The 13,912-nt window shown below is 41.0% G+C and overlaps 1 protein-coding gene across 1 annotated transcript; it reads left to right on the top strand.

Annotated features, from left to right (window-relative positions):
• Positions 1-4,670: 4,670 nt before the first annotated feature.
• Positions 4,671-12,681, top strand: snx22 (sorting nexin 22; the record flags this gene model as incomplete). The annotated part of the gene is given in 7 exon segments (XM_080737141.1): positions 4,671-4,754; positions 6,682-6,765; positions 7,780-7,884; positions 9,145-9,240; positions 9,245-9,276; positions 11,440-11,507; positions 12,551-12,681. Coding segments are annotated over 7 exon segments (600 nt in total).
• Between the last annotated feature and the right edge of the window lie 1,231 nt (positions 12,682-13,912).

The raw sequence follows: 13,912 nt of genomic DNA, 5'->3' as shown, positions 1-13,912 counted from the left end.
TTTGGGGTTAAAGTGTTAGTTTTTTAGGCATGGTTTTAAAGGGATAAGTTTAGGCCTAAGGTTTATTTTGCTTATTTTGAGACAGGCCAAATTAGTTCTGACATCTGGATTCAAATGTTGTTGTAATTAAGGATACTTAGAGCTAGTTTAATTAGTTCTAGACTTAGAATGTTGTTAATGGTATTTAGAGCTATTTAATTTTCTTGCATTTATTGATACACTGTGTATTAGATCAATTTTGATTGGTTCTAACATTCATAACGTCTAACCCTAACGGTTAGATTGTGGTTGTTGTTAGGTTAAAGGAGAACTTCACCCATTTTTAACCTTCATAGGCCTATTGGTCCTCACTCATGCTCATTATATTATTGTACCATATTCAGAAACGTTCAAAAACCTGCCTACCAGTGACATCATCAATGGGGAAACCAAGCCAATAGAAGCAGCAGGCTTTCGATTCCTCTATTCCTAAAATAAAACATTTGAAATAGTTGTTTTAAAAATAACCCTGACTAATGACGATGTCACTGGTATAGGCGGGTTTCTGAAGTGTCCACAGCCCTCCCATGAGACGACACAGACAGAGTAGAAAAGAATTGAACCGTTTCGTCACGAGCATTAATGAGGACCAATTATATGAAGATAGGTTGAAAATGGGTGAAGTCAACCTTTAAGGTTAGGGTATAGGGTCAGGGTCAGGGTCAGGGTCAGGATTAGGATTAGGTTCAGTGTGTGTGTGTGTGTGTGTGTGTGTGTGTGTGTGTGTGTGTGTGTGTGTGTGCGTGCGTGCGTGCGTGCGTCCGTGCGTGCGTGTGTGTGTGGGTGAGTGGGTGGGGGTGTGTGAGAGAGTGAGTGATAAAGAGACCACTGTCACTGTGGCTAACTGTATTAGCGTGCACATTCTTTTGTTCTGGTTCTGTGCCAGGCTCTGTTTAGCCCCTTAAATTGGACACTTCGTGCTGAACGGAAAGGAAGTCAGAGAGAAATATTCTGTGGTCAACATCATGGTAGCCTACTGCTGGTATTCAACGCAGAGTCGCAGACACACAGGCGCACGCAGACACAGGCAGACGCATGCACGTCACACACACACACGCACGCACGCACGCACGCACGCACACACACACACACACACTGATGGTAAACTGTCAGTTTACCCTTGCTGATTGGCCCAGTGTTATCCCTGTTAGCCAATCATAGGAGTACTGGCCAAGTAGTTGGCTGCTGGACAATGTGTCATTGTGCCCAAAGAGTACAAAATACATTTTGGTCCACATTACTTAACGGTATACTTTATGTTTACCTATTTTTTGTGTGTTTGTGTGAGAGAAACTTGCTGTGCATGCATGTATATAGTATGACCATGTATATCTGAGTCTGTGAAAGTTATTGCAAGGGTGGGGGGGTGTAAATAAAAAGCAATAAACCTTTCCACTTTCAAAGTCAAGTGCAACTTCCTTGTTAATGCGTACAAGTGTGGTTCTGCTGACACTGTGACTTGAGACAATGATTGTACACTAGCGGTCAAGGAAGTCTGACACTACAGCTGCACGTGTGCACTCATACACACACGCACGTATCGCACACACAACTGACCATAACAAAATATCATGATGCAAGCAACACACACACACACACACACACACACACACACACACACACACACACACACACACACACACACACACACACACACACACACACACACACACACCAACGCTGACTGATGTCTTTCTTCTTTAACTCCGCTGAACTGTGACTCCAGAAGGTCACACATTGTGCTGACTGAGTTGCTTCATTTGCGGCTTAAATAAAACACAGGCCATGAATCAACCAGGAAGCAAAGACACAAATCACAGGTCACATGCTCACAGGAAGCACATGTGATTCTGTGTCACCATGGAGATGAACTCAATTGGACAGACAGATCCTCCATTCACATGAGACCACCAGACCACTGCTCTGAACAGAGTGACTGAAACCGTACTTTTGTTAGAAGTTATTAGCTGAATACACAGAATACACAGGGGCCAGGGCCACAATGGAAACAAGCCCTGGGGCTTTTTGGGGTTTAATCCTTTTAGCATCAATGCATAATCATACCACTGTACCATTTGCAACATGTTGATTGATGAAGATTGATTGAATGTTAATTTAATCAATCAATCAGCTCACTGCCTGTTTGCTAAATTACTTTATTTACTTACTTTAATTATTCTTTCAATTTGATCAGTTGTTGTTTAGAACCATTTAGCAATGGAAATGCCAATAATTGCTAGTTCTTCTGAAATTAATAAGTATAATAATAATAATAACTGAAATGTATATAGCGCTTTTCTAAGTACTCAAAGTCGCTTTACAAGAGTGTTTGTGTGTGTGCATGTGTGTATGCGGCAGATACAAACTTTATTAGGGGGAAAAAACTAGGTTAAGGTAAGAAGATACAATAAAAACAATATAACAATAAAACAAGAGTAGGTCCGAGGTCAGTTGGGAAAGGCAATTTTGAATAGGTGAGTTTTCAGAGTCTTGAAATTGATAATAGCATAGCTCAAGAAGTAAAACAGCTAAGACTCACTGGTCTGGCATTAAAATGACACTGCCTTGTCATTTCTTTGGTAATTTAATTTCCATAAAGGAATATAAGACTGAGGGTGAATTGTAGATCTGTAAATCACATCTTGATGACAACAATGTAACTGCTGTGACTCAGGACGTGCATGTTTAGTGCCTTGTTAAAATTACGTGTTGGTTGTGATTCTTCTCTCAAGGTAGAGAGAGACTGTAAACTGCAAATTAGTCTAGAGTTTGAGGAGATTTGGTTTCATGGTATGATGGTAGGGACTTCACCACAGTATGAAACAAATGTTTCTAACTCTGAAAAATATCCAGATGTTTTAAAAGTTGTAACACAAGTTTGAGTAGGTCTAAGCATGTGGCCTACAAATGACAAAGAAAGAACAACTAACCCTAATCCTGCCCTCAAGGGGATTGTAAACAAATCTGACTCCGAAACAATAACGTTTCCCTGTGAGAACATTGGGGTTGAAATCTCGCACCAGTGAGTCAAACCTGTATTGTTGACAAATGAGCAGACTCCAGAGATCTGTGTTGGTCAGGATTTCAATGGTTTTGTTCTTTAGAATAGATCACTGTTTCCCAAACAGTGAATTACTAAGGGTTGCGAGTAAATGTCCACTTTTTGGTTTGTTTCCTATAGCCTACATTTAGAAAAATAAGGATATTATTTCAAAATAATTAAAAAAGTTTAAAACAAAAAGAAATCACAACTTTTCATCAATTATAAACAAAAGTATGTCACAAATAAAACCATAAAATCAAATAATTGGCATCAATAAATGTTCACAACGTGGCACAAAGTGACATGTTGTGAGCTTGTAGATCTGCTATTGTCACTAGTTTGGGTCCCGGGCAAACTAATTCCTCTTTCACGTTTTGAGTAAAAGGTTTTGGAACCACTGCTTATCTCAGTCTTACATCCTTATTTCTGTCAGTTTTACTTTGCGTTCCTGTTCATGTATAGGCTACATCGGGAAGTGATTCTAGATTTCAAAGGGTTTGTGATGTCTGTTCCAGAACAAAGGCTTTATTATAAATGTTGTATGCCTATACTGTATTCAGTCTGTGTAATGTGGCAGAAAGAAACAGAAGCGGTTGTTTCATGTCTGTTCAATGTCTGTACCAGTGTAAGTCCTGTATTGACATGTACTTTGTCAGTAGACTATTATGTTGCTTTAAGTTGGCCTGTCGCTGATGATGTGCCAATGCAAATTCTGGCACCTCATAGTTTGCAATAACAAACATGTTCTCTATAATGTTGAACCATCAACTTTTCACCTACTCTGAAACGTATTGGTAATAGAGTTGATGTTTTCCTGTCAACTTTTTTGTTGTTTTCATGTATGATAGGTGTTTTACAGTTTATATTATAATGTGATATGATATTATAGCCCTATAGCTTTATGTCTCGTTTTTGTGTAACTTTGAGACTCAAAAAAGAAAATTGGGGCTGCACCTCAGGTTCAAGTATACTATAGCAGTGATGCTCAAACTGGGTTCCAACAACCCCCAGAAGTTCTTGAGGAGGGGGTCTGGGTCCCCAGCAAAATTAGTTAATAGCATATAAAAAACAGCAATTTAATCCTATTTTACAATACTTCGGCTTAATCGGATATCTATAAGCATGCAATGCTTTGCAATGAGATAGGCTACTCTGTGAAGTGTGAAACTGTAGATCTGATTATTTTTGAATTGTGATTCCTCAACAACAACAACAACAACAACAACAACAACAACAACAACAACAACAAAACACAAATCTGTGGGGGTCCCTGCCTGGCACAAAATCTTTTGAAAAGTGGGTCCGTGGATAAATAGCAATTTGGGTTTCCTTGACAAAAATAAAAACTGAGGCCCACTGTATATTCCTGCTGTCAAACATGTCATGAGCGTGGGCGTGCCAGCCAGCCACCCATTCATTAGTTTGTAGGTGGAGCACAGCGTCGCAGCCAGGGAGGATTTCTCACGGAGAGAAACATCAAACCCCTCCATTTCAGTTGCTCAACACAAAACAAAGTGCTTAAAGCGAGGAAAGAGACCCTCAATCGTGTCCGATCTCACACAGATACAGTAGCTAATTCATTCTTACGATGCTGCAGCAGATTTCCCTCATGATAGAAGTGTCGATCCCTTCGCTGGAGAGGGAAGTTGATGATTCTGGAAAGTCGAGAAAGGTGAGGACGGCGGTGTGATTTCATCTCTCTGTCTCTGATATCTTAAGTTGTCGGCTTCGTAATATTGTCGAATGTGATCTCTAAATAATGCCCTACATTGACTCTGGTTATTGAAACTTGAGAACGTGTAGACAAAGTTGACGTGTCAACGACGCGTGATCAATTTGACGGGTTATGGTTGGACAGGACAGGCAGGTAAGTTGTTGACAGCCTACGGGAGCTGTGCAGGGCAGGCTGGCTCTAGTATTTTATCTGGATAAAAAATCCTTAAACCAGACCTGGCCGGCCAGACATATTTTAGAACAAAGTTTGGTAGTTTGATAATGATATTGGACAGTTGAACACTTGAAAATACATGAAACAAATAGAAGTGTTTTGGTCGCTGATCACTATTTGAAAAAAGTGTTGTTAATAAGAAGCCTGGAGTCTGGACCAACCGTTCATGTTTTGGGCATATCTTCTGGGAAAAATACTTTTTGAAAAAATCCCGAGCTTTCTACTATGATGAGCCCAGCGAAACAGATTTTCGTTTTTTCCTTCTTTTTTTTCCCTCGAGAGTTTTAATGGTAGACGTGCAGCCTGCAGGGCACAAGCATGTTATGTGCTTGTCAAGTTCTCATAAACTGTGTTAAAGACTACACCTAGACTCAAAAATGACAGGAATTCACTAAAGGCTGTGGAATTTGTTGTGGATGTCACACATACTGCACTCTAGGGACATAATGTCTTGGCTGTCTGGTGACTCTGGTCTTTTCTGGTCATTGCATTGGTTGGTTGGTTGGTTGGTTTTTAAAATAAGGAATGCATAAGTTGTCCTATACCCTCAAACATAATGTATAACATTTCCTGTATGCAGAAATTGTCTCTTTATGGCCTACTCCTTTAAATAAATTAACATCAATTCTTAAATTACAAATAAATAAACACATGCACTCTGTGCAAATGTATGCAGTCCAGTTAGGTCTCTCATCTTTGTTTGGAATTTTGAATGGAGACATTTTGATGGTTTAATTCAGTGGTTCTCAAAGTGTCTTCAGAGGGACTATGTGTGTTCCTTTAGGGGGCCTAAATTGACCCATACAAGTCTGAAGTCTGTAACTCTGACAGTGTAAAAATGAGGTTTCATTTGTACACTGTCGGAGTTAAGGGGAGACCTTGAAATGTGAAAGTTTGAGAAACACTGGATTCATTAACCATGAAATTCTGGTTCTTAATAAAAGGACAAACTGTCTGTACATGTTTGTGTCTGTAAGACAACATCAGCAGAGTAATTCCTGTGCATGCAGACTGTAAAAAGCCAGACATCGTGTTCATAGTTTAGACATCATGGTAGTTAGATCAGTAACATGACCATGTCATGACCCACAGAGTCTCCCATTAAGTGTCACAGGCCTGTCAGTCACTGTCTATAAATCTGAATAGCCTAAATGTCCTCTTCAGGCTAATGTGGTTCTCTTGTCTAATCGAACAACACAGGACAGCACAGCTCTGGAAGTAAGAATATATACTTTAAAACAACCATGTGCCATAGTGTGGCTTTATTTTCTCATAATTGTCCAAAATTGTGCATTTCAGTTTGTGTACAGTCTTGTATCCAGGACAACTTTCACTGAGAGTATCCAGGACAACTTTCACTGAATTCCTAGTGTCTCTGTGCTGCTTTCTGTCTCCCCCTGGTGCATGTGATGCTCACAATACACATTTTAGTATTCAATTTGGTCCATTTTGATCATTTAGGAAATAGGAATAGTGTTTCTTGTTGTTGTTTTCCTATACACTTCAGACTCTTTTTTTTTTATTGTGACAGCAATTAATTGGAAAGACACCCCCCCCCCCCCCCCCCCCTCTGTTCTGACTGTCTGTCTGTCTGTCTGTCTGTCTGTCTGTCTGTCTGTCTGTCTGTCTGTCTGTCTGTCTGCTGCCCCAGCTTTTCAGAGTAGAGATCTTGTTTAATGGGAGGAAGCACTATGTGCTGAGAAGATCCAGCGAGTTCCAGACCCTCCACAGAAAGGTACTTCACAGTTTATTGTCCTGTCATTGTTAAATGACATACCAACGTCAACCCTGTTCAGTGTTTATAACAATTTTGTGTGTGTGTGTGTGTGTGTGTGTGTGTGTGTGTGTGTGTGTGTGTGTGTGTGTGTGTGTGTGTGTGTGTGTGTGTGTGTGTGTGTGTGTGTGTGTGTGTGTGTGTGTGTGTGTGTGTGTGTGTGTGAGAGAGAGAGAGTGAGTGTGCGCGCGAGTGAGTGTGTATCATGTCTGCTGCATTGGTTTTGTGATTGTTTTATCAATTCTACTCTGTGTCTGTATGTTGATGTGTGTGTCCTCCATAAGGGGAGTGGTGAACCATAGAATGACCCTGGCAACATGAGTTGCCCAGGTGTGTTACCTTTTTAGTACTTGGCTACTACTACATTCCAAACACGGCTAACAAGACGAGACAACAGTATTGAGAACGAGTTCGGGAATGAAACGCCTAGCCCTAGAGAGTGAGTCATTGGCATGCAGAATGGGAAGATAATCTTTTTTCATCATGAAGAATGGAAAATGTAGCCTATTTGTCTCAAATGTAGCAACTGCACAGTGATGGGCGGCAAAGTAAGGGAACTTGGAACGATAACTTCTAACAAACCACAAATCATCTGACAAGACTTTTCCAACCGACTGTGAACTGAAACAAAGCAGGATGAAGGAACTGAAATCTCAATCGGCATCAGTAACAGTCTGTTTTCACAAAGCCGTTTGTAAAGTTAATGCAACCACCAAGGTGATGTCTTTTTGGATGATGATGATGATGATGATGATGAAGGTTTTTTCTCTTCTTTCTTTACAGAATTCCTCTGTCATCTTGAATTGTATAGAGCCAAAGTTCAATTTGTACTTGACTGAAACAGGATCATGTGTTGTATATCACTATAGAGCTCAACAGTGATGTGCTGGCAGTAAAATCCCAGACATTTTCTTAAAGGGTTTGTGGTTTCCAGGAAAGTGTAACTATATTAAGGGCTTCATGTGTTTTGTTCAGCTGAGGAAGATTATCCAGACTCCAGACTTCCCAAGTAAAAGGAACCCCCATCTGAGGACCAAGCCATTGGAGCAGAGGAGACAGGAACTTGAAGACTACATCCAGGTTAGGGCTGGGGCGGTATCGACATTTTGTTACCGCGATTACCGTCTTCCCATTTACTGCCGGTATTGCGGTAATTACCGCACCCCCGTATCTATTAATTAAGGTTCGGCGATAAGCCAAAATATTGCAATCATCTTCCCAAAAGTCGCCTCTCCACAGCCCGACTTCTCCGTACAGCACAGCGGGTCTGGCTTTGAAAGGAGCAGATCTACAAGCTCACAACACATCGCATCCGCGACGCGTTCTGAGCTTTTATATCTATGCACTGTCGGGTTACCATAGTAACGTAGGCTAGCTACTTGGGCTTTTCAGACACAAACAGCGGTGTGTGAACAAACCAGAAGAGGATGGTTAGTCAGATCGTGTACAGTGATTCTGTAAACTCACGTCACGTCTCAACTCTCAAATCGCAGTGATTGAGTGCTGCTATATACAGGTTTTAGTTACAAGACTTGACAGAAAAGGTTATAAAATCGCTGACGCGCCGCCGGACGGGGTGCGACGCGGTGGAAAAAGTAAAATAGTTTCTTTTTCGGTTTTAGTCCACGCGGCCCACCCTCCGCCAGTAATCCGTATGAATAAAAAATAAACTGCCACAACACAAGGTATGTATTAACATCCTTGTGTCGTGTGGATTACAGAGAAAGTTTACGCTGCTCTGTACTCCTCTACATCTACGAGGCTGCTGCCTGCCCAGGCTTTGCAGGTCTGTGTCTCCGAGTGACGTATGTGGCTTCCAAACATGTGGTACACGGCCCAGAGCAGAGCGGCATGGAGCGCATGCGGTCCTCGCTTCTCCCCTGTTTTAAAACTCGCTTGTTTTCCAATAAAAAATAGACTTCTTTTTGTCTTTTTTTACCGCGGTAAGCACACTGACACCGCGGTAGACCTCGGTATACCGCGGTACGGCGGTACGGCGGTTACCGTCCCCAACCCTAATCCAGGTACAGTTGTAGGAGCTCAGAACAGGAGAAACCATTGGATAAAACGTATAAACATCTTACCAACACATGTTGTTTTATGTGTTATTAGTTTAGCAGTGTTTGGTATGCCATATGAAATGACAATGTATTAACTAATACATAGTTGACTCGACTTTAACCTCTGACCATGAAAAAGCACCAGATGTCAGACATTGAGTTAGAGATGAAAGTGTCGCATACAGTGCATGCATTGCACTGTATGTGACACTTCATCCACAGCATTAACTCACAAGTAACACAAGGTCATTAAACTTCATTGTGACTCGGATTTGTCTAGGATATCCTGTACCAGAATGAAGATGTGCCTCAGGTGCTGTTAGACTTCCTGCATGTAAAACACTTCCACACTGGCAACAAGATCAGCAGTCTGGAGTAAGTCCTGTAACTCTGTAAACACACACATGGAACAGTAACAGCATGAGTACTGTAGTGCTAAGAGAAATTATTTCAATGCGTATCGTGTCCAACTAGAAGTACTGACAATATAGAAGTGGAGGGTTTGTTTTGAGTAAAAGCGATAAGCAGCTCACAGACAAACGGTAACAGAAAGCAGTCAGAGAAACGGAGAATTACCTCAAGATCTCTACCAGATGTACCATAAACAAAACCACTGTATTGTTTATTAGCCTTTAGCAGCATAGAGTAAGGCCTCACATAAGGGTGGTGTATCTGCAACATTAGGACATTTGAACAGAACATTTGTAGGGTGTAGTTTTATCATCTTAAATGTGAGAAACCTCTATAAACATGAGTTTAATAAGACTCAGCTCATATATTGGACTGTCCCTTAAACATCTAGAACAGCATGCCCCTTCCACACCTGAGAATGGCACTGGCCTTTTGACACTTCCTGAGTCCTGTCCCCCCAAAATTATTTTATTTTGGTACACTAAACCCAATTTATGACCCCGGGACATTTTAAAAAGTCTTTATAGGGCAGCACACTCTTATGGCCTACTCCAACCAAAGTTTTAAGATGCATGTCTAGACTATATCTAGCTTTTCTATTTGTAGATGGAGAGCAGGGCAGCATAAAAAAGCAGTTTCTCCTGCTAGATTTGTGCAGTGCTACTGGCTCTCTGAGATGGAAATGAGGAGGAAACTATCCTAAAATAGTCCCCTGATTTATGGAAGAAACATCCATTACTTAATAAAGCGCAATGACATGTTAGTAGACATTTTGGTTGTGTAGTTCCATGGTTTTGGTTGTGTAATTCTCTTCTCATAATTTAACAAGTCCAATTGAGGGGGACTGCCCCATAGGTCGAACTCCCGTTGGGTCGAACAGCGTCGGCAGGTTAGATAATCACCCGCGTCGCGGTTACTGAGGTTAGGGTTAGGGTTAAGTTTAGGCATAGTTTTACTGAGGTTAGGGGTAAGGTTAGGTTTTGGTGGTAGATCCAAAGGGTGTTTGACCTAATGACATGTTACCATTGACAAGATATTTTGCTCTCCTCATTTACTTGCATTGTATGGTGAAACAGCTCTGAAACTCACTCTTTAGCACACAAACAAACCCATACAAAGCTGACAACATATAACATCACAAACCTCAGTATGGCTTTTTATTTTTTAAGATGTGGATCCAATCGTAAAATTGATTTTGCCATACCGGGTAATGTGATGATACATATTGGGGGATTCTGTATTGTTTGCATTTGTGTGACATCAGAACTATGGGAGAAAAAAAGAATGTACAGCCTTTAACAGGAAAATGTTCTTTGTTTTATTATATGTATGATCCTTAACCTCCTTGTGAGCTAACTTTCTCTGAGATAAGAAAAGTGACTAAAAGTGACATTATTTTTTCAGGTCTCTGGTGGATGACTCTGACTCTTACAGGTAAGACAAGCATTACTGACCAATTTACTGAGGCGGCATAATCAATAAACAAAAAAACAACCCCAAGGAATGTGTTTGGGGGCAGCAGAGAGTAAAATAACGTACTTACTTACTCCTCTTCGTCCCCTATGGGACATAAGGCTTCAATGAGCGATCTCCATTGCATTCGATCCCTGGCAGCATGTTGCGCCTCTCCCCATGACAGGTTCATCTGTTCCAGCTCTTGTTTCACTGTTCTGCGCCAGGTGGTTTTTGGCCTTCCAGGTTTTCTTTTGCCTGGCGGAGCCCCTGAGAGTAAAATAAGGGAAGGAAGAAAATGTAAAAGCCACAGAACAGAATCCCTCAAGAGTGGCAAGAGTGATAATAGTACTGTACTCCTGCGGGCTGGGGTGGCAGGGAATTTTGGGTGAGAGGAGTAGGATGGCCGCTCTATGTCCTCCCAGTGGGGGCTCCTCACTGGTAGGTCAGTCAGTAGGAAATAGGAAACAACAGCAGTGCCAGTGACAACAAACAAATGTGTGTGGGGAGGAAGGCTGGCATAAGGACTAAATTAGGTAGAAAATAGGGTAAAAAGCTAAAGTGTTTTAGTACAAATTTGTTAAAAAACATAAGCGGCATCATATGAAAGATGTATGCCTTCAACAAAAACGACATTTCTGTTCATTTGTATCCATCATCTTCTGGAGTAATGTTAACATCTGTGGACAGTAATTATCCTGTGTTCTTTCAGCTGGCAGCAACAGCATCAGCGTGTGGTGGGATATGAACGGGACCCATACCTGTCTGACTGTATATCAGGTATAAAATACCCTATTGTTCTGATGTGAGCACATACAGTGGGGAAAATGCCCTATAACGTCTATGTATTTCTCATGCAAAATGCGTAGTTGTACACACAATGTCGCAATTCCCCACAATGGATACGCCCAGTGATGCCGATCCCTTTCAAAAGTAGCAAATTTTTACAAATTAACAGTGATAATTTTACTGTGCTCTCTGAATTTATGGAGTATATTTTTATGGTATTGTATTGATTGTTTGGACTATGGAGAGAAATGGCAAGTAAGGCCGGAGAGGGTGGGAGAGACATGCAGACCAAAAATGAATATTGATTATTGTTAGGTATTACTTTTTTCTTATTGGTTTTCTTATTGGAATTGCAGTGTTATTATAAACTGTCCACAAAAGGTTTGTAAACTTGACTTTGGTCGATTCTTTCTTCCCTTCAGTAATACAAATTGCACTATCCTTACAATTATGATTATTATTGTAAAGGTGACTAATCAACGATAAAAATGGTTTAAAACAGGGGTCTTCAGCAGGGGGTACGGGACCCCTAGGGGGTCCTCAGAGTTACTACAGGGGGTCCTCCAAATCGTTGTGTGATAGAAACCTTTGTTCTCCTTTTTTATATTAACAACTTGAACCCTAACGTCCATATTCTGAGAACTTTAGACAAAAATAGCAGATCACTAGGCTATTTTCGGCAAAGAGCTTTCGTGTAGAGGGGAAAAAGAGCAGACTAAGTACTGAGTGAAAGGTCAGGTTTATTAAGTATTGACGCTGACGGTTCAGGTGGTTAAATATCTGAAAACACAAATTGACGTGAATCCTAAATACACTTGACGATTGTGCTGTCAAACGATGAAACTATATGGAATCTACGAAAAGGTTGTGGGGGTCCCTGCTTCATCTCTCTCTCAACTAAGGGGTCCTTGGCCTATAAAACACTATACCAATTGGTATTACTGAAGGGGAGACATAATTGACCGAACCTAATGTAACAAACATGTAATGGACAGAAGAGATTTTGTAGACTAACCAACCATTTCCCCCCACAGACCTTCCTGATGTGGTGGTGGACGGGGTTCTCCAGGGCTTCTATCCAAGGGATGTCAGGGTCAGCTTCACCACCTGCACCAAACCCAGTTCTCCCAGTCTGTCCCAGACTGGCCCCAGTACCTCCCTATAGAGCTTTTTTTTTTTTCAAAAACATATGGTTCACAAAATCTTGTCAATGATGTCATTAAAAATATGACAACTGTCAATTTGCACACACTGGAATGAGGAGGTTTAGTTGACCAGAGTGAGATACGCGTGATGCCCCTGGATATTTGGAGCAGGTATGGGGTCCTACTGGCTTGCTCAGTGGCACTTTAGCTGTGATGAACTCCTTTCTATTCGCAGGGATTGAACCTGTGACCTTCAGTAGCCATGGTCTCTCAACCTCACTCTGTGGCTCAAAGGGTATGGGTTTGATCCCCTTGTCTCTCTTAAACCCTTTACATTGTTGACCTGTGTCGCCCAGGGGTCTACTTGGCCCCTCCTCCTTCACCTCTACACCAAATATTTGCCAAAAACAGATGATTTTACACGTTTGTAGAGCTGTTATTGTCTGCAAAATATTCACCTATTTTAGGCAAATTATCCCCTATTTTGTCATGTGCATAGTTACAATGCGTTAGATTGTGATGTGTCGGGCTTGTATATTGTCTAGTTGTCTACTTCCTCTATTTTCTTTTTAAGTAAAAAGTGTTTTATGTTTGCCAATAATGACATGTCCAAAAGATGGGTTGTTTAAAGTGGTTAAAAGCCTTGTACTCATGATAGTCGGGGTGTGTACAAACAGACCAAGCTTTTCCAAGGTCCGAGTTAAAACAAATGCCTCTGGTGATAAATCCACCCCATATTTGCATACTGGGCCTTGATTTGTCCCTCACTACTTCGGAGGGAGTGAAATCCAATCACAACTGAGCGGTGTCAGACCAAATCAGCAGAGGGCAATTTTGTTTCATGCAATGGCAGATTTGTCTGGTTTCCAAAAAGGGACCTGGTCAACATAGTGGTTTGTGTTCTTGAGCAAGTTGAACGTTACCTGCTTATGTTATATTTTAATAACGGGGTCAGGAAAATGCTAAAATATGTGTCAGATATGTGATAAAATATGTGTATATGACAAAAGATGTGCAGCTAGGTTTTTTTAGTCAAAGTGTGTGTACTGAGCAATAGTTGACTACTGGAGCTACATTTCAAACATCTTGCACAGGCTTGTGCGAGTCTGTTTTCTTAAGCATGAACACAGTGAAGAGATGGCAGTGTCATGCAGCCAACCAAGTTAAAGACTTTTATTCTTTTTATTGTATATAATTGTTTCATAGTGTTTTTTAAAGCAGTTCTCAGCTAAATGTCTTTGCCTCTTCAAT

Source organism: Nannobrachium achirus, assembly GCF_963921795.1.
Source record: "Nannobrachium achirus genome assembly, chromosome: 11".
Classification (NCBI taxonomy): domain Eukaryota; kingdom Metazoa; phylum Chordata; class Actinopteri; order Myctophiformes; family Myctophidae; genus Nannobrachium; species Nannobrachium achirus.
The sequence above is the reverse complement of the archived record's forward strand: the minus strand, read 5'-3'. Positions and strand labels throughout refer to the sequence as shown.